A 23,996-nucleotide genomic window follows, 5' to 3' on the forward strand; every position below is an offset into this window, starting at 1 on the left:
AGCCCTGACATCAGCATCCCATCTTCATTCTGAAGTATTATGTGGGGCTGATGACCTTTTTTCCCCTCTTCTCCTCCTCATCTTCTTGGAGTGGTCAGCTGGCTAAAACCAACAACCCCATGGGGAGGAGCCCCAAACAGCATCTGCAAGCAGTGAGAATCGATTAGCTGGAGCAGAGAGCCAGGCTCAGCCCTCCTGTGGGGTGAGTGTAGGGCAGACTTGCCCTCCAATCTCCCCTCCCCTCCTTGCACCAAGCCACCCCTCCACTCTGGGCCAGGATAGAGACAGCAACCCACATACACACATCAGGGAGTGGGGCCTGTCCGTATTACTCAGCCCCCTCTTCCTGAATATTTTCACCACTTGCCTATGGGTCTCAGTGAGTCTAGGTGGAATATGAGTTGATACAACTTACATTTTCTTTCCATCCCTTTAAGATGTATGTTAAACCAGTTTAGACTCCCTCTACTGGCTTAGACATAGACCTCTGAACAAATAAAAAAGAAGAGGAGAGCAGCAAGAAACACAGCTAAAAAAAAAAAACATGTAAAGAAGGGTAAGCTAAAGTAGACTATATCTTTTAAAACTTACCTTTTTTCATCATCACCTGGCTCCCCTACATGTTAAATGACACTGACTAATTCTCACAGGGGTAGCTTCACAGTAGTCAGTGGACCTATGCAAATTTAAAGACCTGGCCCACACTTGAGGTGTAAGAAGATCTAAGGGAGTCTTAGCCTAAAAGGGTCTATACCATGTTATACATCACTTCTGAATTTGACCCTTAACTCTAAGACTTTCACTAGACCACACCACCTCTCTTTAGGCAAATATGGACTAGATAAACCAATGCACAGCTCTTTATTAGAGACAGGCAACAAAGTTACAGTTGTGTGCAGTCTTCTCCAGTGTTCCTTGGGACTCCCAAACCACACAAATCAGATTATTCTGCTGTTAGCATCTGCAACTACTGAGATCTTCATTCAAATAGAGAATCCTTTCATGTACTCAGAGAGAGAATGACAGTATTCATACATTCAGGAGCCCATATGGTAGTGAGCATTTAACAAATTTCATTACAAGTAGGGCTGTCAATTAATCACAGTTAACTCACCCAATTAACTCAAAAAAAAAAAGGAATTGCAATTAATCGCACTTATAACAATAGAATGTCAATTGAAATTTATTAGATATTTTGGATGTTTTTCTACATTTTCAACATTGATTTCAGTTACAACACAGAACATAAAGTGCACTGTGCTTACTTTATTATTTTTTATTACAAATAAGCACTGTAAAAACGATAAAAAATATTTTTCAATTCACCTCATACAAGTACTGTAGTGCAATCTCTTTATCGTGAAAGTGTAGCTTACAAATGCAGATTTTTTTTGGTTATATAACTGCACTCCATTATGTAACCAAAACGGTGTAAAACCTTAGAGCCTACAAGTCTACTTAGTCCTACTTCTTATTCTGCCAATCGCTAAGACAAACAAGTTTGTTTACATTGACGGGAGATACTGCTGCCTGCTTCTTATTTACAATATCACCTGAAAGTAAGAACAGGCATTCACATGGCACTTTTGTAGCCAGCGCTGCAAGGTATTTACATGCCAGATATGCTAAACATTCGTATGCCCCTTCATGCTTCAGCCACCATTCCAGAGGACATGCTGATGATGCTAAAAAAAATAATGCATCAATTAAATTTCTGACTATACTCCTTGGGGGGAGAATTGTATGTCTCCTGCTCTGGTTTACCTGTATTCTGCATATATTTCATGTTATAGCAGTCTTGGATGATGACCCAGCACATGTTCGTTTTAAGAACACTTTCACTGCAGATTTGACAAAGTGCAAAGAAGGTACCAACATGAAATTTCTAAAAATAACTACAGCACTCAACCCAAGGTTTAAGAATCTGAAGTGCTGTCCAAAAATCTAAGAAAGACGAGGTCTGGAGCATGCTTTTAGAAGTCTTAAACGAGCAACACTCTGATGCAGAAACTACAGAGTCCAAACTACCAAAAAAGAAAATCAACCCTCTGCTGGTGGCATCTGACTTAGATGATGAAAATGAACATGTGTCAGTCCACTCTGCTTTGGATTGTATCAAGCAGAACCCATCATCAGCATGTCCTCTGGAATGATGGTTGAAGCATAAAGGGACATCTGAATCTTTACTGCATCTGGCATGTAAATATCTTGCAACGCCAGCTACAACAGTGCCATGCGAATTCCTGTTCTCACTTTCAGGTGACGTTGTAAACAAGAAGCAGGCAGCATTATTTCCTACAAATTGTAACCAACCTTGTTTGTCTGAGTAACTGGCTGACCAAGAAGTAGGACTTGTAGGCTCTGAAGTTTCACATTGTTTTATTTTTGAATGCAGGGGTTTTTTTATACATAATTCTACATTTGTAAGTTCAGCTTTCATGATAAAGAGATTGCACTACAGTATTTGTATGAGGTGAATTGAAAAATACATTTTTTTTGTTTTTACAGTGCAAATATTTGTAATAAAAATATAAAGTGAGCACTGTACACTTTGTATTCTGTGTTGTAATTGAAATTAATATATTTGAAAGTGTAGTAAACATCCAAAATATTTAAAATAAATGGTATTCTATTGTTGTTTAATAGGGATTAATTTTTTTAAAATCGCTTGATAGCCCTAATTACAACCATTACCTATGGTGTCAAAGTTTATCTTGTTGGCCTGTTTCTTGATTTTGGGGATTTTTTGATCATTTCTCTTTCTTGTTATATTTTCTTGGAAATATCAAGTCGTTAAGTAAAAAGATATTGAGAGTTTATTATTCATATCTAATGTCCCACACAGAAACGCAAACAAATATGATCCTTTGTGTACTATTGGTTCCACATAGTTGAACATCATAGTCTGATAAATGCTGGCTGCTGCAGCAAGTCATGGTACAGTGAGGCCTATCAAGTCAGGAGGTAGATGTTAATCCTCTGAGTATAAACAGGCCTCATTCATTATCTACTTATGAAACAACAATGGTAGGACTGGAACCTTTCATCCACTCCACCCCTCCCCACACAGGCACAGACTAATTGATTACTTATGAAATAGTGCTGGTAAAGGATTTCTTATTCCCTAATGTACCGCTTAGTGGCTTTCTCCTAACCATTCTGTAAATGGGAGTTTGTCATTGACTTCAGTGGAGCTAGACTGGATCCTCAATTGTGGTTAAAAGGTAGGCCTACCTTACTCTGAATCATAGTGTCCACCTCCAAAGAGGAGATAGTCTTCAGAGCTTGGAAAAACTATGTTCCTATGATTAACCCAGCTCTCTCTTGAATGTGAACAGTAGCAACATTCAAACAGCATAGCCCTGCTACTAAAAACCCCAAACCATTGGTTGCTTTGGAAAGGCAGTGTTAACCTAGTGGATCAGAAATAATTCTTCTGGCCAAAGCATAGTACATTCTAAATATACAATTTAAAAAAAATTCCAGACAGGCACTTCCCTTTCTAATACCAGACTTTAGCATTTATAACTGCATTTTAACAAAGCTTTTTATAGGCCCTGTACAATGGTAAAACATACAAATACTTATGATTTCCCCAGCTGCATTTCCTAGCTGACACTGGAAGCTGCATTTGCATTCTATTAAATCTCCCACAGACTGACAATAAATCTCTTTTCCTAAAATTTGCAAAAATAAATATTTTTGCAGGCATTTTGATTCTTCATCCACAAGATGTTTAATGGAAAATTGTGAGACCCCCAAAAAGAAAACCAAATGGAATGAGGAGATTGAAGGTAGGTCCACATTTTCTTCACCTTGCTATATTAAAAGAGACATTACACTCAATAATTCACTGATGCACAAACCTTAATATCGGGAGGAGAGATTCTTTGTTTAGAAAATGGAAAGGGTTTTTGTTCTGCAATAGCTCTTCTCAGTACTCGTGGCCTCAATGTAGTTTTCTGCATTTGAAGCAGCAAATATAATCTTTCCAAAAAGGTAAATATTGTGCATGCTGCAATCCGCAAAAGCGACTTATACGAACACTGAGCCTTCTGCAGTTGTAACTGACAAAAGCATTGCTCTTTGACTGGCCATTTGGTAGACTAAACCCCTCCAATAGCCTCAGTCTATCCAATCAAAAGGATAGCTGGCTTACTCCAGTCACCGGTTACACAGTTCACCCTTTTCAGGCTGAGGGCTGCTTGGTCTGCTTCTCAACATTGTGGGAGTAACTAGTTATTCCCTTTCTTCTCTGCTTCTAGAGGAGAGAGAAAAGGAAGGGAGCTCTCCTGGGAAGGCAGAGGAGGAGAAAGGTGGCCCTTGTTCTTTTCACTGGGAAGGCCTTGCAAGTGAAAGTGAAAATAAGGGATTAATAAAAGTTCTCATCTTTTCAAATCAAGAGATTGCTTCAAATTTTGGTCAATGGTTTATGATTGTTCTGATCTTATACAAATCCGTTTGCCCAGTCTTATTGGCCCAGCAGTGTGAGAGCCTGAGATCATGCTACCTTTTATAGTAAAAGGCTGCCTCCGTAGTTATTTCATGAGTAAATGGGAATTTTGAGTCTATAATGAGGCTCACACCCTTAGAAGCTTATACTGGGTACCATCACCCCAGAATGAAAAGTTAGTACTTTTGTCTATTTTATTATAATGAAATTACACTTATGTAATATATTTCATCCGGATGAGTTCCATGTTTTATAAATATTTAGTAACTGATTGCATAATCTATATATACAGATTACTGCACACCCCAAAGAAACATGCCTACCACTAGAGTGGAATGCAGCAGATGTTCACCGGTATATAACACTGTATAAGAGTTTAGTATGTATAATGATGAAGACTAACTTATTCAACTGAAATAATCAAGGGTGAATTTACAGAGATGGATTATAACTTGCCAAATTGTACTCTGCCACAAGACCACTATTAACATGCCTGCTCTTCCAAAGAGTGCCATAATATGTAATGAGTACAAGCGGCCAGGACGTTAGTTTTGTGTTTCTGTGTAGAGAGAGCACCTCCGGTAGCACAGTGACCTTGGATAGAATGTCAGGACATTAGACTCAGAAGGAAGAGTGTCACCTACTGAACCAGCACCACCCCTTGCTACAGCATCTAGATTTTCCTCTACAATTACTGCAGTAGCATTGGTGCAGCTTCATTGGTGTTGGCAACAGTGGAAGCACAGGTGTAGACCAACCACCAGTATTTTTACCACGGTCATCTAAATCTGCTTGAACCGCGTGACATTTTAAAGAGGCATATAATATTTTCCTGAATCCTTGCTTGGGAAATTCCTCTGCTATTCATTTGTAGCCCACATACAAAAAACCTGTTTAACTTGCAAGTGAAATACTGTGCAGGGTGAGTATTAAAGTCCATTTGGCCAGAACTTCAACTGAAAGAGAAGTTAATTCAGTACTGGAATTGAAGAAATTACACACTAAAAAAAAAAATTCACCAGTGTCAAATTATATAATGAATGTTCTCAACAGACTCTGTCATGCAAAACAGCTACAATATTATTATTAAATTCAAATGAGGTAATAGTCTTTACATCTGAGGGTCTAATAAGTTCAGCTAAATCAAATAATATTTTAAAGTTCCTGGTATATTTTAAGGAACGTAAAACTGAAAGACAGCCATGACTTTCATTTCCATCATTTTTAACACTTCACTTTTGAAAAGTTTCAGAGTAACAGCCGTGTTAGTCTGTATTCGCAAAAAGAAAAGGAGGACTTGTGGCACCTTAGAGACTAACCAATTTATTTGAGCATAAGCTTTCGTGAGCTACAGCTCACTTCACCAGATGCATCTCTGATAGTAAACAGAAGTTATAACTTTATGGCATATAGCAGGAAAATGTATAAGGAAATCAAGTCTGATTGACATATCATGAATTCATAAGGAAATCTACTTCACATAGTAGCTTGGTCTGATGTAGTAGAGTTATTAATTTGTACTGTCAATATCATGTTGATTGTTTGATTTTTCTACCATCTTTAGTACAAAACTGGAACCAATTACACTTCTAATACAGGTGTGGTTTGCTGTTCTTGCTTTTTATTGGATATTGTGGGTGCGTAGTTCTACATTTGCCCTTTGAAGAAAAGTAATTTCAAATGCCTAGTTATTTTAAATTAGGAAAGTCATTACTGCAATAAGCATGTTTATGAATTTTCCTAAAGATTTGTATGTAGTATTTTAGTCAAAAATGCACATTTTGCCCCCCAATAGCATAGTTTAACTGTGTAACAGATATGAAAAAGATGTATTATTGTACAGGTGCAGGAATTTACACCAGCCCCATTACTGAATTATCTGACATTTGATAGGTATGTATCTTACTGCATAAAACTCCAACCCTGTAACTGGACAAGCACGGTTGGACCCTTTAGCCCACACAGGACCTCATTGTCTTCACTGGGGCGCCACCATCAGAGGCCTAAATTTATGGAGCCCATAAAACTGCACATAAATATATACGGTTATTAATTAACTGCATTACAGTAGTCTGCTAGCATAGGTACTGGAACTAGAGGTGCTGGGGGTGCTGTCACACCCGCTGGCTTCAAGTGGTTTCCATCATATACAGGGTGTACAGTTTGGTTCAATGGCTCTCAGCACCCCCCTTTATACAAAGTGTTTCAGCACCAATTTGTTAGGCACCTTACAGACATATAGTAAGGGACAGTTCCCCCAAACAGCTTACAATCTAAATAGATAAGATAGACAAAGGGTGGAAGAAGGTATTATTGGTCATCTTCTGGAGAGCACATGACAGCTGTTCTCCAGGATGTGCACTGGTTTTAAGCATTGGTTTTGACCTAAACAATCAAATGGACTCGGACCAATTACCTGAGCTTCGTTCCTTATGATATGGAGTTGTGACCAGCAAAAGTCCTGATGTTAGATCTCCCTCAATATTGGACGCCCATCTTAGCTGCAAAATTCCTTGGGACAAATTCTTGTCATCAGTGGGGTTTTAAGGGCTGTAATATTATTGCAGAATTTGGCCCAGAGAATGACTGACCTTCCATTTTCTATGTAAAGACACACGGGGACTTATGTTTTAAAGGCTGGCATCTGAACCTGAAATGTTTGTTTGTTTTAATAAGCTCCTGCCACAACCATAAACTTTCAACTTAATTTTTGTTTTCATTTTAAGAACATAAAATCACAGGCATCACCTGATACCAACTAGCTATATTTTATTGGACAACTTCAAGAAGGTTGTCTGATGTGCTACACAAGCAGAATTTGGCCCCTATTTAGCTCCTACCATTGTGTGCCTGCAACATTTACATGTTTTTCTTCTCCAACTAAAGTCACATAGAGTTTTGTATGCATAAAGACAACGGGCCCCTTACTGGCCTCTCATTTTATTTTCACTTGAGTGAAAACCATATTTTGTTGTTACTATAAAAAGCCTCACTACACTGTAAGGCCATCTTTTGCTGCTGCTGCACATGTAATTCATTTGTCCTTTAAACCCTTCATATAATATGGTTGGGGCCAAATTACATTCAGTTACACCAATGCAACCACATTGAGGCCAGCAGGGTTGCATAGGTATCACTGGCAATAGAATTTAGCCCTTGGAGTTTAATTTTGCTATTTCACTGACACTTTTGAGAGACTGTGCCCTCTGTCTTTTTATCGTAGATGTAATTAAGTGTCCTGTGCAATATGTAAAATCAGATGTTTCAACACTCACAAGGGATATCTGTTCACTTTTTAACTTTTACATGGTTGGGAAGGATCCTGAATATTAAATGTCAGTATGCGTCAAATGGCTCTTTGCCAATATAAATCCAGGCCCTTAACAAAGGGAAAGGCCAAGTGATTTGGTATAGCACCTGGAAAAGAAAATATGAAGGCCAACATTTTCAACAATGACTAATGAATGTGGACGGCCTCCATTTTTGGGTACCCACGTTGAGACATCTTAAAGGGCCTGATTTTCAGAAAGTGCTGAGCATTCACCTCTGAAAATAAAAAGAAAAGGAGTACTTGTGGCACCTTAGAGACTAACAAATTTATTAGAGCATAAGCTTTCGTGAGCTACAGCTCACTTCATCGGATGCATTCAGTGAAAAATACAATGGGGAGATTTATATACACAGGGAACGTGAAACAATGGGTGTTACCATTCACACTGTAACGAGAGTGATCAGGTAAGGTGATTATATATATATATATATATATATATATATATATATATATATATATATTCACTCTCGTTACAGTGTGAATGGTAACACCCATTGTTTCATGATCTGTGTGTATATAAATCTCCTCACTGTATTTTTCACTGAATGCATCCGATGAAGTGAGCTGTAGCTCACGAAAGCTTATGCTCTAATAAATTTGTTAGTCTCTAAGGTGCCACAAGTACTCCTTTTCTTTTTGCGGATTCAGACTAACACAGCTGCTACTCTGAAACCTCTGAAAATAAGTCTCCTTTAAAAGGCTCTTGAGTTGGGCATCCAAAAACGGAGGCACCAACAATCATTGGTCATTTCTGAAAAATCGTGGCCTACATTTTTATTATTACAATTAATTTCCACTGTTGGTGCCTTGCACAAGACACCATGCAAACATAAGAAAAAGCACTGACCGTCACTATGTGCAATATTTAAAAATTTCCCTTTTTGAAGCAACACCTAAAAACATATCACGGGGAAAGAGACGTAATTCATTAATAGAAATCCACTAACTCAGTTGTTTGTGTAGTTTGCCTTTAAATGGTAACTAGTGAAAAGTTATATCAACACATCAGTGTAAATACTCATAGATCCTGATTCTCCTTTCATTTACACCACCGTAAATCAGGAGTAACTCCATTCAAGTCAATGCAGTTACAATGGAGTAAAAATAACGTAAGAGGAGAATCAGGTCCACATTTCCTGTCATTAGTCAGAAATGAAATTCTGTCACTTGCTTTCTAGTCATTCTGACCAACAGATTGGATCTGAATCCAGACCTCTCATAGTTCGCAGGTGTTTGGGTGTGGGAGTTTGGAACAAACCATTATAGAGACAGAGACTGGTATAATATGAAGTTCTGACTCAGCACTGAGCCATCCTGAAATTACAGAGTATTTAGAGTGAGGGGTTTAGTTTGGGCCCGTCTCTAATCCAAACGTATGAAAGCTCACATTGTCTAGGTCATTTTCACTATTTAATGTGGAAACAGAATGATTTCATATGGTAATATATGCATGTCAGTTTCTTTCATATTTACATACTAGAGCTAATCTATGAAATCCTATATCAACAGCCTAGTTTGATAAAAATCCTACCAGCTGCAGAATTACCTTTATTAAGGTCATATGCAAAGAACTTCTCAAATAGAATTTGACTTCTCAGAATAACAGCACATTTCACAAACTGGATTGGATGATTACCAATGAAGGACCTCAGAGGATGTGTTATCAGTTCTACTTTATTTTAATAGCTGTTTCTACAATGCCAAATCCCTAAATCCTTATTCAGTCCTTGTCTGCAAAGGGAGCTTCAACTTCAGAATGTTGACTATACGTTACATTTATGTATTAATATCTCTGCTCTGTTTATTATAACAGTCTTGGCTAATCTAATCAGGAAGACAAATGAACAGACTTTACATTCTTTGAATCATAAGACTAAATTAGACAAACGCACGCCTGCTAAAATGAGAGTTTTGTTTTCTGGCTTTGATGATATTTTAAGAGATCTTGGTCTGCTTGGGAGGAATGAAGCTATTACCACAAAAATCTGTATTTGCGCATTTTTAGGAATGAGATTTTAATAGCTTTTTTCTTTTCCTTTTGTGCTATCGTTTTCCACAGCCAGGGTCCCACTACAGATGTAATATTTCCTGTTCCTATATACTAAGGTCCCTGGCTTAGTGTGCACCTACAATGGGGCAACTACCTTAGTGAATAATATCAGCTGAGTTACAATGGGGCAACTACCTTAGTGAATAATATCAGCTGAGTTACATCAGGGATGAAATTCACCCAAGATAGTAAAGTTGCAGTTGCTGTTATGAAATAACTTTGATTTCCTTGTTGTTTGTGCAATCAAAATCTCACCAGTAAGTCAAAAACACTATGTCAATTCAATGCAATGGTATTTGTTTCTTGCCTTTTAAATAATAAAAAAGGCAATTATGAGTAAAATTTTTTAAAATACAGATTCTATAAGTATTTTGAAAAAAAACTGATCCTAATTGTACTTATTTATTTGTACTGTGCCCAGGATCAATTGCTAGGAATATATTACAAAAATTAAAACCAGCTCTTGATTGAACCCACTCCCATCCAAATTAAAAAATGAAGAGAAAGGCAGAATGAATATATTCATCTGGCATTGCTTGGTCTCCAATGGAAGCAAGAGCATTCCAGAAAAACAAATGCCACAATGGGCATGAGTAGTCTTGAGATTGTCTGGAGACCAGACACTAAGGGCCTTGTAGATATGAACCTTAAGGCTTCATTGATATCAAGGGTTTTATAAATTAAACGTAGGGTGACCATATTTCCCAAAAAGAAAACGGGACATCTCCAGCCACTCGCCCAAGCCCACCACCCTCCCCCCGACAAGGCTGCTGCCCATTGCTGGAACCCTGTCAAACCCCTCCCCCCCCGACACACACACACACACCTCCCTCGTGAGGCTGTTGCCCATCAATGGAACCCTGCATGGCTCCTGGCTCCACATGGAGGGTTCCACTGATGGGCAATGGGGGGGGCCCACAGCATCTCCACTCACACACACCCCGCATGCTCCTCTACACCACACCCCACTTTTTTGACAAAAGTGGGCATTTGTCATGTTTGCTCTTACCAACTGATCAAGTCGGCAACAGCAAATGGGACAAATGCCTTCTTTCGGGGAAAAAAAGTCAGGACGGCCAGGAGAGGGCTTTAAAAAGGGACTGTCCTGGCCAAAACGGGATGTATGATCACCCTAATTAAAGTCTATAATGGCTTTATGGGCACTCAAGGCTTTTATAGCTCTACTCTTAGAGCCAACACCTTCAACTGCACTCAGAAGCCAACTGGACTGCAGTGGCCTGCGCAGAGCTCAGAGGCAGGACGCTGCATTCTGCAGTAGCTGAAGCTTCTGAACAATTGTCAAGAGTAGGACATCTTTGCATCTGACATCAGTGGAACTACTCTTTGAGCTAAAGGAAAAAGCTGCTTCTATTGTCATTCCTATTTTTCAACAGTCTGGTACACAAAAGAGAAGCATATTCAATGAATTCATTTTTCCCTAGGAAGACTTCCACCCAAGGACCGGGCCAAACCCTGTTTAGCTTTTCCATCCAGATGAAACCAAACAAACTCAGACAGATGCAGCTTCCCTCTTTCAACCATCCAGATGAACTTTCAGTAGCAACTTACTGCGACTTCTACAATTCATCCATCGCAAGGTACCTATGCTACACTATTACACACCTGTTATGCCATTACTAGAGTTTTATACCTGTAGTTTTAAAATATTATAAATCCCTGTGTGTTAATTCACCATTCACAGCCTAAGAACCCTGTCAGAGGGGTCAAATTAATACAGACAACATCAGGATCCAATAGCAACATGGCAAATGACCAAGACATGATGCTGAGGAGTGGAAGCATGGTATTGTGGAGATGTACAGAGATTCTTCCTTCATGCCAATGGTCCATAGGATTTCCAATGTCTTTTCTCACAGCACTACAATCTATATGTGAATTTTGGCTATGCCCACTGCCCCTTTCAACAATAGCCTGGCACAAAGATAGAAGCTGGGCTGCATCATGCAAAGCTAAGCCCCAGCTGCCAGTCATCCTTCCCTAAAAGTACCTTCTTTGCACATGCTTATCACCATTAGTGTCAGATTTATCAACCTCCTTTAAGAATACCATCATATCAAAGACTATGCAAATTCTGCAGGCACAAGCTCAGCCCACTGGAAAAGAATGTCTCACATCACACAGTGACCATTCCAGCTGATTAAGGAGCTGCAAAATTAGTTCTGAATGCAGCTGTAGCTAATCCCGGATGGAAGGATGGGGACTGCATTGCAGCACCAAAAAATGGTGATTGTAAAACAAAATTAGAGATTATTTTAGTTGCAACCACTGTCAGCATGCAGGGAACAAATCTCAACTTCCATCACCCTGCCTCCAAACACACACACACACCCCTCCCACAATTTTACCATCCTTTTCATGTCTCTACTTTTACAGATGCAGGTCTCATGCAGTCTCACTGCTGGTCCCCATCTCTCACAGGTTTTTTATGTGCTACTGCAGTAGTGGTGCAATAAGAATGTACAGGACTCCCTGGGGAGAAAATATTATGAGGACTGAAAGAGAAATGTACAGGGAAAACTTAATGACAAATCAAAAGGAAGCAGTAGGAAGGCAGGTTTCAGAGTAGCAGCCGTGTTAGTCTGTATCTGCAAAAAGAACAGGAGCACTTGTGGCACCTTAGAGACTAACAAATTTATTAGAGCATAAGCTTTTGTGGGCTACAGCCCACTTCATCGGATGCATAGAATGGAACATATAGTAAGAAGATATTTATTTATCTACACACACACACACACACACACACACACACAGAGAGAGAGAGAACGTGAAAAAGTGGAGTAAGAGGCTAATTAATTAAGATAAGCTATTATCAGCAGGAGAAAAAAAACAAAAAACTTTTGAAGTGATAATCAAGATGGCCCATTTAGACAGTTGACAAGAAGGTGTGAGGATACTTAACATAGGGAAATAGATTCAATATGTGTAATGACCCAGCGACTCCCAGTCTCTATTCAAACCCAAGTTAATGGTATCTAGTTTGCATATTTATTCAAGCTCAGCACTTTCTTGTTGGAGTCTGGTTTTGAAGCTTTTCTGTTGCAAAATTGCCACCCTTAAAAGTCTTTTACTCAGTGGCCAGAGAGGTTGAAGTGTTCTCCTACCGGTTTTTGAATGTTATGATTCCTGATGTCAGATTTGTGTCCATTTATTCTTTTGCGTAGAGACTGTCCGGTTTGGCCAATGTACATGACAGAGGGGCACTGCTGGCACATGATGGCATATATCACATTGGCAGATGTGCAGGTGAACGAGCCCCGATGGTGTGGCTAATGTGATTAGGTCCTATGATGGTGTCACTTGAATAAATATGGACAGAATTGGCATCAGGCTTTGTTGCAAGGATAGGTTCCTGGGTTAATGTTTTTGTTGTGTGGTGTGTGGTTGCTGGAGAGTATTTGTTTCAGGTTGAGGGGCTGTCTAAGCGAGAACTGGTCTGTCTCTCAAGATCTGTGAGAGTGAGGGATCATTTTTCAGGATAGGTTGTAGCTCTTTGATGATGCACTGGAGAGGTTTTAGTTGGGGGCTGAAGGTGACAGCTGGTGATGTTCTGTTATTTTCTTTGTTGGGCCTGTCCTGTAGTAGGTGACTTCTGGGTACTGTTCTGGCTCTGTCAATCTGTTTCTTCACTTCAGCAGGTAAGTATTATAGTTTTAAGAATGCTTGATAGAGATCTTGTAGGCGTTTGTCTCTGTCTGAGGGATTGGAGTAAATGTGGTTGTATCTTAGAGCTTGGCTGTAGAGAATGGATTGTGTGGTGTGTCCTGGATGGAAGCTGGAGGCATGTAGGTAGGAATAGCGGTCAGTAGGTTTCCGGTATAGGGAGGTGTTTATGTGACCATTGCTTATTAGCACAGTAATGTCCAGGAAATTGACCGCTTGTGTGGATTGGTCTAGGCTGAGGTTGATGGTGGGATGGAAATTGTTGAAATCATGGTGGAATTCCTCAAGGGCTTCTTTTCCATGGGTCCAGATGACGAAGATGTCATCAATGTAGCGCAAGTAGAGTAGGGGCATTAGGGGATGAGAGCTGAGGAAGCGTTGTTCTAAGTCAGCCATAAAAATGTTGGCATACTGTGGGGCCATGTGGGTATCCATAGCAGTTCCGCTGACTTGAAGGTATATATTGTCCCCAAATGTGAAACAGTTGTGGGTGAGGACAAAGTCACAAAGGTTAGCCACCAGGTTTGCCGTGACATTATCGAGAATACTGTTCCTGATAGCTTGCTGTCCATCTTTGTGTAGAATGTTGCTGTAGGGGGCTTCTACATCCATAGTGGCCAGGATGGTGTTTTCTGGAAGATCACCGACGGATTGTAGTTTCCTCAGGAAGTCAGTGGTGTCTCAAAGATAGCTGGGAGTGCTGGTAGCGTAGGGCCTGAGGAGAGAGTCCACATAGCCAGACAATCCTGCTGTTAGGGTGCCAATGCCCGAGATGATGGGGCATCCAGGATTTCCAGGTTTATGGATCTTGGGTAGCAAATAGAATACTCCTGGTCAGGGTTCTAGGCACGTATCTGCTTCTGTGCTTTTTCAGGAAGTTTCTTGAGCAGACAGTGTAGTTTCTTTCGCTAATCCTCAGTGGGATCAGAGGATAATGGCGTGTAGAATGTGGAGTTAGAGAGCTGCCGAGCAGCCTCTTGTTCATATTCCAACTTATTCATTATGACGACAGCACCTCCTTTGTCAGCCTTTTTGATTATGATGTCAAAACAGTTGTTCCTGAGGCTGTTGATGGCGTTGTGTTCAGCACGGCTGAGGTTATGGGGCAAGTGATTATGCTTTTCCACAATTTCAGCCCATGCACATCGATGGAAGCAATCTGTGTAGAAGTCCAGTCTGTTGTTTCGACCTTCAGGAGGAGTCCATGCAGAATCCTTCTGTTTGTAGTGTTGGTAGGAAGGATTCTGTGGGTTAGTATGTTGTTCAGAGGTGCGTTGGAAATATTCTTTGAGTTGGTGATGTAGAAAGTAGGATTCTAGGTCACCGCAGAACTGTATCATGTTCGTGGACCTGGAGGGACGAAAGGAGAGGCCCCGAGATAGGACAGACTCTTCTGCCGGGCTAAGAGTATAGCTGGAAAGATTAACCATATTGTTGGGTGTGTTAAGGGAACTACTGTTGTGGCTCCTTATGGCATGCAGCAGTTTAGATACTTTAGCAGGAAGGCAGGCAATGTAGTCTGACAGCTATCAAACATCTAGCAGAGCAGGCTCACAAGATGATAGGTACAGTGGAAAGATCGTTCCTCACTGAAACTGAAGATCAGGTCTGTATAGCCAAGACTTTGCCTTTATAAACAAGTAGTAAAAAAAATAGTTTGAATGGGTAGTGAGGAAATAGGGAGGAGGAAATAGCAGGTGTTTGCGAAGGACTGTCAGAGTCAGATGACTAAACTGACAACCAGTCATTTATATCAAACAGGCAGCGACCTTTTGATCACCTGGCATGCCTCCTAACTCAGGGATTGGCTAGAGCAGTGGTTCTCAAACTGTGGGTTGGGACCCCAAAGTGGGTCGCATCCCTGTTTTAATGGGGTGGAAAATACACTCCATAAATCTGATGAAGTGGGTTTTAGCTCACGAAAGCGTATGCCCAAATAAATGGGTAGGTCTATAAGGTGCCACAAGTACTCCTTGTTTTGTTTTATTTTTTTAATGAGATGGTCAACTGCTGAAACTGCAAAGGACCATATGGAACAGTCAATACTCAGAGTTCAAAAGGGCTTAAAAAGAATATAAAAGACTCTAGTAATACATTTGTTACATGTTAATTATACAACAATTGATCATTTAAACATGCACAAAGATTTAATGTCAAGATTTGTACTGCATCTGCTTCTAATTCTTAACAAATTTGGGATCTAGATACTATGATGAAAGATGTATTCCAAACACCTAAAATAGGTTGGACATAATCAATATATTTGTAATTATTAACTATTAATGAGCATAAATACAATCACCATCCTGTTAAGACCAAGTTCTGTGCAGAATTGATTGTATTTATAATATGTGGGGGCAAATTCTGCTCTCCCTATTCTTGTCATTTGTCCCAATGAATTAAAGTGAAGGGGCAAGGAGGTGGTCCTTAATTAACATGTTAACAATGTATTACACAAAAAGTGACCCATTGTTCATTCATTGTAGGGTAGCCAACTTCACTATGAAGATGAATAGTGTTTTCATTTTGTACTGTCTATAAAAATTATGCCATTACAATTGTAAGTCTTTTCCTGAGATTACGTGTGTGCTGAATATTTACCATAGCTTTTTATTTATTTATATATATATCTATCTTTAAAAAAAAATTACTTTTACGTGTACGTTCCTAAAGACAGCTGCTCAGGGACTATGTGAAATGAATGCCCTGAAAAACTTACACTCTAAGACCCCAATCCTGTAAACATTTACTCACCTGCTCACATGAGACGTTAAGCAGGTGCCTATTTGCAGGATCAGGGCCTCATTTATGCATTACTAAATACTTTCCAAAGAAAACAAAGGAGATGACTGGTTAAACAAGTAATTAGATGAGAGTTCGTCTTTTACAGTAAACTTTGTTTTCATGTTCTGTCATCACCTCAATCCCCCACACTGAACTCTATTTGTTTTTGTCCAACTGATGTGCCCTATCTGACAACTAGGGCCAATTCCTCAGCTGGTATAAATAGGCATAGCTCCAGTGACTTCAATGGATCGATGCTTTTTTATGCCAGCTGAAGAACTGTCTCCTCAGTTGTAAGCTAGGTCTTTTTTGTTACTTTCCCATACAGTGCCTAACATAATGAGGCCCTGATATCCAATTGCGGTTCCTAGGTGCTACCATAATCATCAACTTCTCATCCCAAAGCATGGCTCTAGGTCTGACTGACCTTAGTTTGCATTATTTTCTCTGACATCCTATCATTTGCTTGTCTTCTACAGTGTCCCCACCATCATAATCATACCCACTTTCACATCCTACTCCACCATAATACAAAGAATAAATTATAACCCCCACCACCAGGTAAGGTTTTCAAATAAACTAATTATTCAGAGTAACTTTAAAAATCATCATATTTCACAGAAAAATTGATATTTATAGTCATCTGTTTTTGCACTTATGAATGTCTTACAACTTTCATAAATGAAAGCTGTTTTCAGTGAAACACAACTTCTTCTTGGTATTTCCTAAAATTAAATTAAATCTCTGAAAACAAGTGACTAAAAATAATATTAGCTTTATTAGCTATATTATAAGTAAGTCTGAATAACCAAAATTATATAATCACCTGATCTATGATCTTTATAAAACTTTCATAAACAAAACTCTTTGGAAGGGACAATAATCAATCTTGTTCTTCCAGTGCCAATATGAAAAAAATTACATTTTGTTCTGCTTCCTGAAAATTCAGTAAACTCAGCTGTCCTACTTTCTCATAAAATGTTTATATTCTATAATGCATTAGATGCTGCTTTAAAAAAGAGACATTTAAGTCAACTATTGTACTTGTTTTTCATATAAATAGCTTCAAGTAATATATGCTGAATTTTGCAGAGAACATTTGGTCAGATTCTAATAATCCCTCTTGGGAGCTGATACCAACTTCCAGCAGCAGGTCCAACATTGCAGATTGGAATAATAAAAAACATATGCTGCTGCAGCTCCCAGAAAATACAAGTCTATCTTTTCCAAAATGAAGGATGACATTCTGAGGATCTCAGAAGCCTCATCTCCTAGCTAGAAACATGGAGCTTTTCCTTCTTAATGAGCAGTAAACATTCTGGGGTCTAAACAAACAAAAACAAAGAAACAAAGGGAACTATGTTTTGTTTTGTTTTTTATTCACTGCAACATTCAGGTCCCATGATGGGTCTTGTTTTACCCATCAAAGTAAATAAAGATCACTGTATTATTATGATAAAATACTGGTAGTAAATGTGTTCTTTTAAAACAAAAAAAGTGCTGTTTAGTGCATTTAAATAAAGACACTTTTACTCAGCAAAAAATTTAAAAAAATAAAAGAAAGCTATAACCCAGTTTTTCACATGATGAAAATGTTGAATTATTTTTTAATTCTCCATATGAAAATGATTACCAGATAGATGTAATTAAATTTGCCTCCCAGAACATAGTCTTATTAAAAAGATTGGGATTTCACTCCCAAAAATTAGCTTTGTGTTAGGGTATTTGACAGCCTAAGAGAAATTATACATCTCCCAACTACATTTCATCTTCTATCTTCAGAGCATTCCAAATACAAGCCTCAGGTAGGTCTAGACTTCTCGTGTTTGACCTCCTTCGCTGAAAGCAATCCACTGTATAATGATTTTTTTAATACTAGTCTGAAAAAATGAACAGATTTCCACATGCACAAATGCCAACGGGAATCAAAATATCCTATATCTTCCTCTGACCTTCAGCAACCCTTGCTGCTGAAGAAAAAGCTATTTTACTAATTTATAAGCACCATGCAGACCCAAGCGGTCTACAAAGAAGTCACTCTACCAGTAATACAGATAATAAAAGCACAAAGCATCCTGTAGGATTTTGAGAAATTCTGATAGTCAAGAAAAAGGCTTAAAGAGTTTAAAATATTCCCAATACTCACTGAAGGCAGCCACTGCAAGAGCCAGTGTAACAACGATGGAGACCCATGAAACCCACAACGCCTTCTTTCTGTAGCTCTGAGCTTCATGAGGTTTTAGCCTTGTACTGCTTTCTAGTAAACCTGATAAAGGCAATACACAAAGCGGTGTGAACATTACGCCTTTAAAAAAAAAAAAAAAAACACCACACATATGTGTCAATTCAGGACCAAACAGATAATTTTATATGTTGTATATGGTACATTATCAGCCAAATTCTACTCACCTCACTGAATTCAGGTGAATGAAGCTAATAGGAGTGCTTGAGTGACCAACGAGAATATGTTTTGGCTGTAATGTTTCACCTGACCGAGTATTAATTGCACTCATCACCCCAGAAGAGCACTGCAATTTTCAGGTGAGTAAAGGAAGGTTCATAGTAATTTCACTGGGTATGTCTACATAGGGATAAAAGCCCCACAAGCATGGCCATAGCTGGCCCGGGCCAGTTGAATCGAGCTTGTGGCGCTTCAGCTGCCGGGCTAAAAATTGCTGAGTAAACAGTCAGGTTAGGTCTGGAGCCTGAGCTCTGGGATCCTCCACCCTCACAGAGTCCTAGAGCTCAGGCTCCAGCCCAAGCCCACAGCAATTTTTCAGCCACAGTGCCTGTGCCAGCTAACCTGAGCCAGCTGTGCGTTTTTTTTATCCCCATGGTGCTCACCAATACAAGTACACATGAGGGACTTGATCCTGCACCTATTTAGGTCAACGATAAAACGTTAACGGACTTCAATGGTTGAGGATTTGGCCTTAGTTCCAGAAGAGAGCTATAAGAACACAGGAAAACTTGTTTTGGAGTGTCAAGTTCACCAGGTTCACACACCTGAGAAGTTAACTTGCTAATCCATTAAAATACAGTGCTCGAATGGAGTATCAAAGCAGGAGCATACATATTTTAGGATCACACCACTTAGAGCAGAAAAAGACCTATTAGACCTGAAGAAGAGATCTAGGTAGCTCAAAAGCTTCTCTCTCTCATCAACCGAATTTGGTCCAATAAAAGATATTACCTCACCCACCTTGCCTCTCTTTTAGAGCATAACGTCTATCCTCCTGCAAAGGCATACAATCCCCACACAGAGGGACATGAGAGGATCAGGCCTGATCCTGCTCTTACTGAAACCAATGCAGTGGGTGCAGAATTGGGTCCTAGATCTTAACCAATTTTTAAAACTGTTTTTGTCTTTCACTATGCTTTCATAAGAACGGCCATACCGGGTCAGACCAAAGGTCCAGAAAGCCCAGTATCCTGTCCTCTGACAGTGGCCAATGGCAGGTGCCCCAAAGGGAATGGACAGATAATTTCCAATGTATTTATTTATCATCATCAAGTGATCCATGCCCTGTCACCCAATTCCAGCTTCTGGCAAACAGAGGCTAGGGACACCATTCCTGCCCATCCTGGCTAATAACCATTGATGGACCTATCTTCCATGAATCTATCTAGCTCCCTTTTGAACCCCATTGTAGTACTGGCCTTCACAACACCCTCTGGCAAGTAGTTCCAGAGGTTGACAGTGTGTTGCATGAACAAATACTTTCTTGTGTTTGTTTTAAACCTGCTACCTATTAATTTCATTTGGTGGCCCCTTGTTCTTGAATTATGAGAAGGAGTAAATAAAACTTCCTTGTTTACTTTCTCTAGACCACTCATGATTTTATAGACCTCTATCATATCCCCCCTTAGTGGCCTCTTTTCCAAGCTGAAAAGTCCAAGTCTTATTAATCTCTCCTCATACGGAAGCCGTTCTATACACCTAATCATTTTTGTTGCCCTTTTCTGAACCTTTTCCAATTCTAACATATCTTTTTTGAGATGGGGCAACCACATCTGCATGCAGTATTCAAGGTGTGGGTTCACCATGGATTTATATAGAGGCAATATGATATTTTCTGTGTTATTATCTATCCCTTTCTTGATGATTCCCAACATTGTTCACTTTTTCGACTGCCGTTGCACATTGAGTGGATGATTTCAGAGAACTATCCACAATGACTCCAAGATCTTTCTTGAGTGGTAACAGCTCATTTAGACCCCATCATTGTATATGTATAGTTAGGATTATGTTTTCCAATGTGCATTACTTTGCATTTATCAACATTAAATTTCATCTGCCATTTTGTTGCTCAGTCACCCAGTTTTGTGAGATCCTTTTGTAGCTCTTTGCAGTCTGCCTGGGATTTAACGATCTTGAGTAGTTTTGCATCATCTGCAAATTTGGCACCTCACTGTTTATCCCTTTTTCCAGATTGTTTATGAATATGTTAAATAGGACTGGGCCCAGTACAAATCCCTGGGGGACACCACTATTTACCTCTCTCCATTCTGAAAACTGTGGAACGCTCCCGTCTCCCCCATCCTAATCCCCAGCTAACAATTCAATTTAAATATCAGAAAAATAGTGATAGTTTTCTACTCCCTCTCTCCCCTGCTTTAAAAAGTTATTTTAATTTAAAATAAAAACCACCTTCTCACCCCCCTCCCCGTCTTCTTTTAGCCCTAATTATGATATTCATTTAATTAAGGGCTGTTGTTTTTTTAAATATATTCCCTTTCATGAGAAACTGTAAAATCTGATCCAGCTCTGTTCCACCCATGATCTCTGGAATATTTTGTTTTACAAATGTAAAAGCCAGTCAGTCTTCTCCAGGGCTTCTTCCAGGGTGTCTGTCACTTTGTCAGAAAACACACATGTTTGAAAAGGGAAACTACTGTAGGGCTCTGAATTTGTAAAACTAGTGTAAACAAACATGAGAAGCAGCATAGTTTAATGTCTTGGAAATGGGATTGGGCATTAGATTTAGGATTAGAACTAGGAATTCCTATCACTAACTCACTTTGTGCTCTTGGGAAAATCACTTAACCTCACTGCCTCAATTTCCCCATTGGTAAACAGGGATAATATTTGCCTAGGATACCTCTCAAGGGTGTTGTGGGATTAATTACTTAACGTTTGTACAGTTTTTTCACACATAATTATTAAATTCTTTATGTGCCAAATTTTGCCCTCAGTTTCATACATTCAACTCTAATTATCTTCAAGAGGAGCTGCACACTTATAGGTAAGAGAAGAATTTGGTCCTATAATAAGAGATCCTATTTCTTAATTTTTATGTTTAAATTGCATTTATTTTCAACACACATTTAATGCTTTTCAAATTACCAGACTGATAGCCCTCAAGGCTTTGATTCCTCTGAATACTCACAAACAGGTCTGGAATGGGTAGCAACAATACAAATTTCCCACTTAGTCTGCCTAGAAGGACCATTGCACGCAGATCAGAGGGTAATTCCTCCTTCATATCCATTCAGTACTAGTCTTGTCTGCTGCCACTGCCAACATTTTCAGTGGTGGCTTTTCTGGGACTAACACCTAAAAACAGGTCTAGAAATAAAGATAAGATTTCATTATTCTAATTGTATAACCACAGAGAGAACATCTCTCCTTGTTTTTTGGCGTTCTTTTTTCTAGAAGCGTTTAATGGTTCTACTTTAATGTCCAAATTCTGTCCAGATGTAAAGCTTTTGGCTGATTTTGGCTCTGAGGTGAAACAAACATGAGGTAGAATGACACATTCTTTAAATACATCATCCAATTTCCAGGTAACAGACAGCTGCAGCCATGAAGACCAAGGCATACAATAGAGGTTTATGAATCATACAGAATCTTAGCTAAATAAAAGGAAAAACATTCACAGCCAGCTCCTTTTTATCGCTAATTGTAATTCAAGTGCCAAGAGTGCTCCCCACAGCATAAGATTCAGCTCCTTAATTTCATAAAATGAAAGCACCCCTGCTATGAGAGCTACACTGTAACGTGTATGTTAAAAATGATTGGAATATTCTTGGTTAGCAGAATGTAACTTTTTTTCTCCTCCCTAAAATAAATCACCTAATTTTATTTATTTACAATTCTCCCCCCCCCCGCCCCAGAAGCACCATCTCATTTTAATGAGTCCTAGGGGACTACATTCATACATACACACATATTCATGCAGCTACCAAACACACAGCATGAAAATCCTTTTACAAAAAATATTAGCTCATTAATTTACATACAGCAAACAGATTCATGAGAGAGAGCTTTTGATCTTTTCACTGCATGTTACAAAACAATGTTTAATTTTAACTGACCACAGCACATTTTGGACCATCTTTAAATATGACCTGCATTGCTACAAAATGACAAGCTTGCATCTATTGACAAGATTTCTCCACCCTGAAACTGAGGTGCTGAATAATTTTGCTGCAAACAATAACTTGATTTAGCACCTAAATATCCCTAAAGTAAAGATGATGCATTTGTTAAATGCATTGAATTTGGTAAATTTTATATTATGTTTCACCACCTAAACATACATAGTTCACAAAAAATTACTACATTAAATAATAATTCCAGAACACAAGATGTTTATGAAGTGATACCATATGCTGATTTAACAGAAGTTTGGTTGTATTTTTGACTAAAATTGCATTTTAAAATGTCACGTTTGAATTTCTATGGTGTTGGGATTTTTAATTAAAAAAAAATAAAACCCTACTGTATGATTACAATGTTAAATCAAGGGCCTGATCCAAAGTCAATTAGAGTCCATGGAAAGACTTTCATTAACTAAGGAAAGCCCTTAAAGAACCATTTCCCCCAAATACTTCAGTGACCTTTTTTGACTTAAAATGCAAAAGGATCCTTATAAGTACTTAAAAAATTACTGAAGCCAACTGCATTAGAGAGTCATACCTATATGACTATGTCTACATTTATGATTCATTGGAAAGAGCCACTGTAAAAAGTGCAATATTTCAACAATATTATAAACAAACCACAAAAATCATACTGAAACTTTTCCTGGAAATACTGGGGACAGTGAGACAGCTTACTTGAGTCTTTCCCCTTTAACCCTACTACAGGCCAATTTAGCTGGGGAGTCTCTTCTCAAAATCTCCCTTGATTTTAAAGGTGCCAGCTCTGACCATTTTATCACAAACCTCGTGACAGAGGGTGGGGGGGGGTGCGCAAATTAAGTTTCTCTAGATCTCCAAATTCCTGCCAAACTTTTGAATTTTTACCATGGTCAAAATGGTTGATGTTTCCCATTACTTCCAATGGAACTAAAGCCACAAGCTGCCCTCTGTCAAGATGTCTACCATTTTCACATATTATTAGTAGTATTTTATTATGTATTTGTATTATCATAGCACCTAGGAGCTCCAGTCATGGATCAGCCTTTGGCCCTCAAAGCAAGGCACTCCCTAGTAAAGATGGGCACCAATTCTCATATTTTCCCCCCAATATGACTGAAGCCCAGATCGACCTCAAGGAAGATGGTCATGCCCTTATACTCTATGGCTAGGGAACTGGAAAGGAACAGTGAAGAAAAAGGAATATGGGGGGGGGAAGGGGCCTGAGGAGGACTAAGGAGATGGAGGGAAATGTGGGGTACAGGATGGGAACTAAGGAGGTGCAGGGGAATGTGGGGTGCAGACAGTAAAAGGAGGACAGTAAAGGAGGGAGA

The 23,996-nt window shown here is 39.1% G+C and overlaps 1 protein-coding gene across 1 annotated transcript in view; it reads right to left on the minus strand.

Moving 5' to 3' along the window:
• TMEM163 (transmembrane protein 163) overlaps nt 1-23,996 on the minus strand; it is a 158,229-nt gene that overhangs the window by 132,352 nt on the left and 1,881 nt on the right. Inside the window, exon 2 of the mRNA XM_084643054.1 lies at nt 18,446-18,565. Coding sequence (XP_084499180.1) covers nt 18,446-18,565 — 120 coding nt within the window. The remainder of the gene's footprint in view (nt 1-18,445; nt 18,566-23,996) is intronic.

Source organism: Lepidochelys olivacea (genome assembly GCF_965140295.1).
Source record: "Lepidochelys olivacea isolate rLepOli2 genome assembly, chromosome: 11".
In the NCBI taxonomy this organism is placed as follows: Eukaryota; Metazoa; Chordata; order Testudines; family Cheloniidae; genus Lepidochelys; species Lepidochelys olivacea.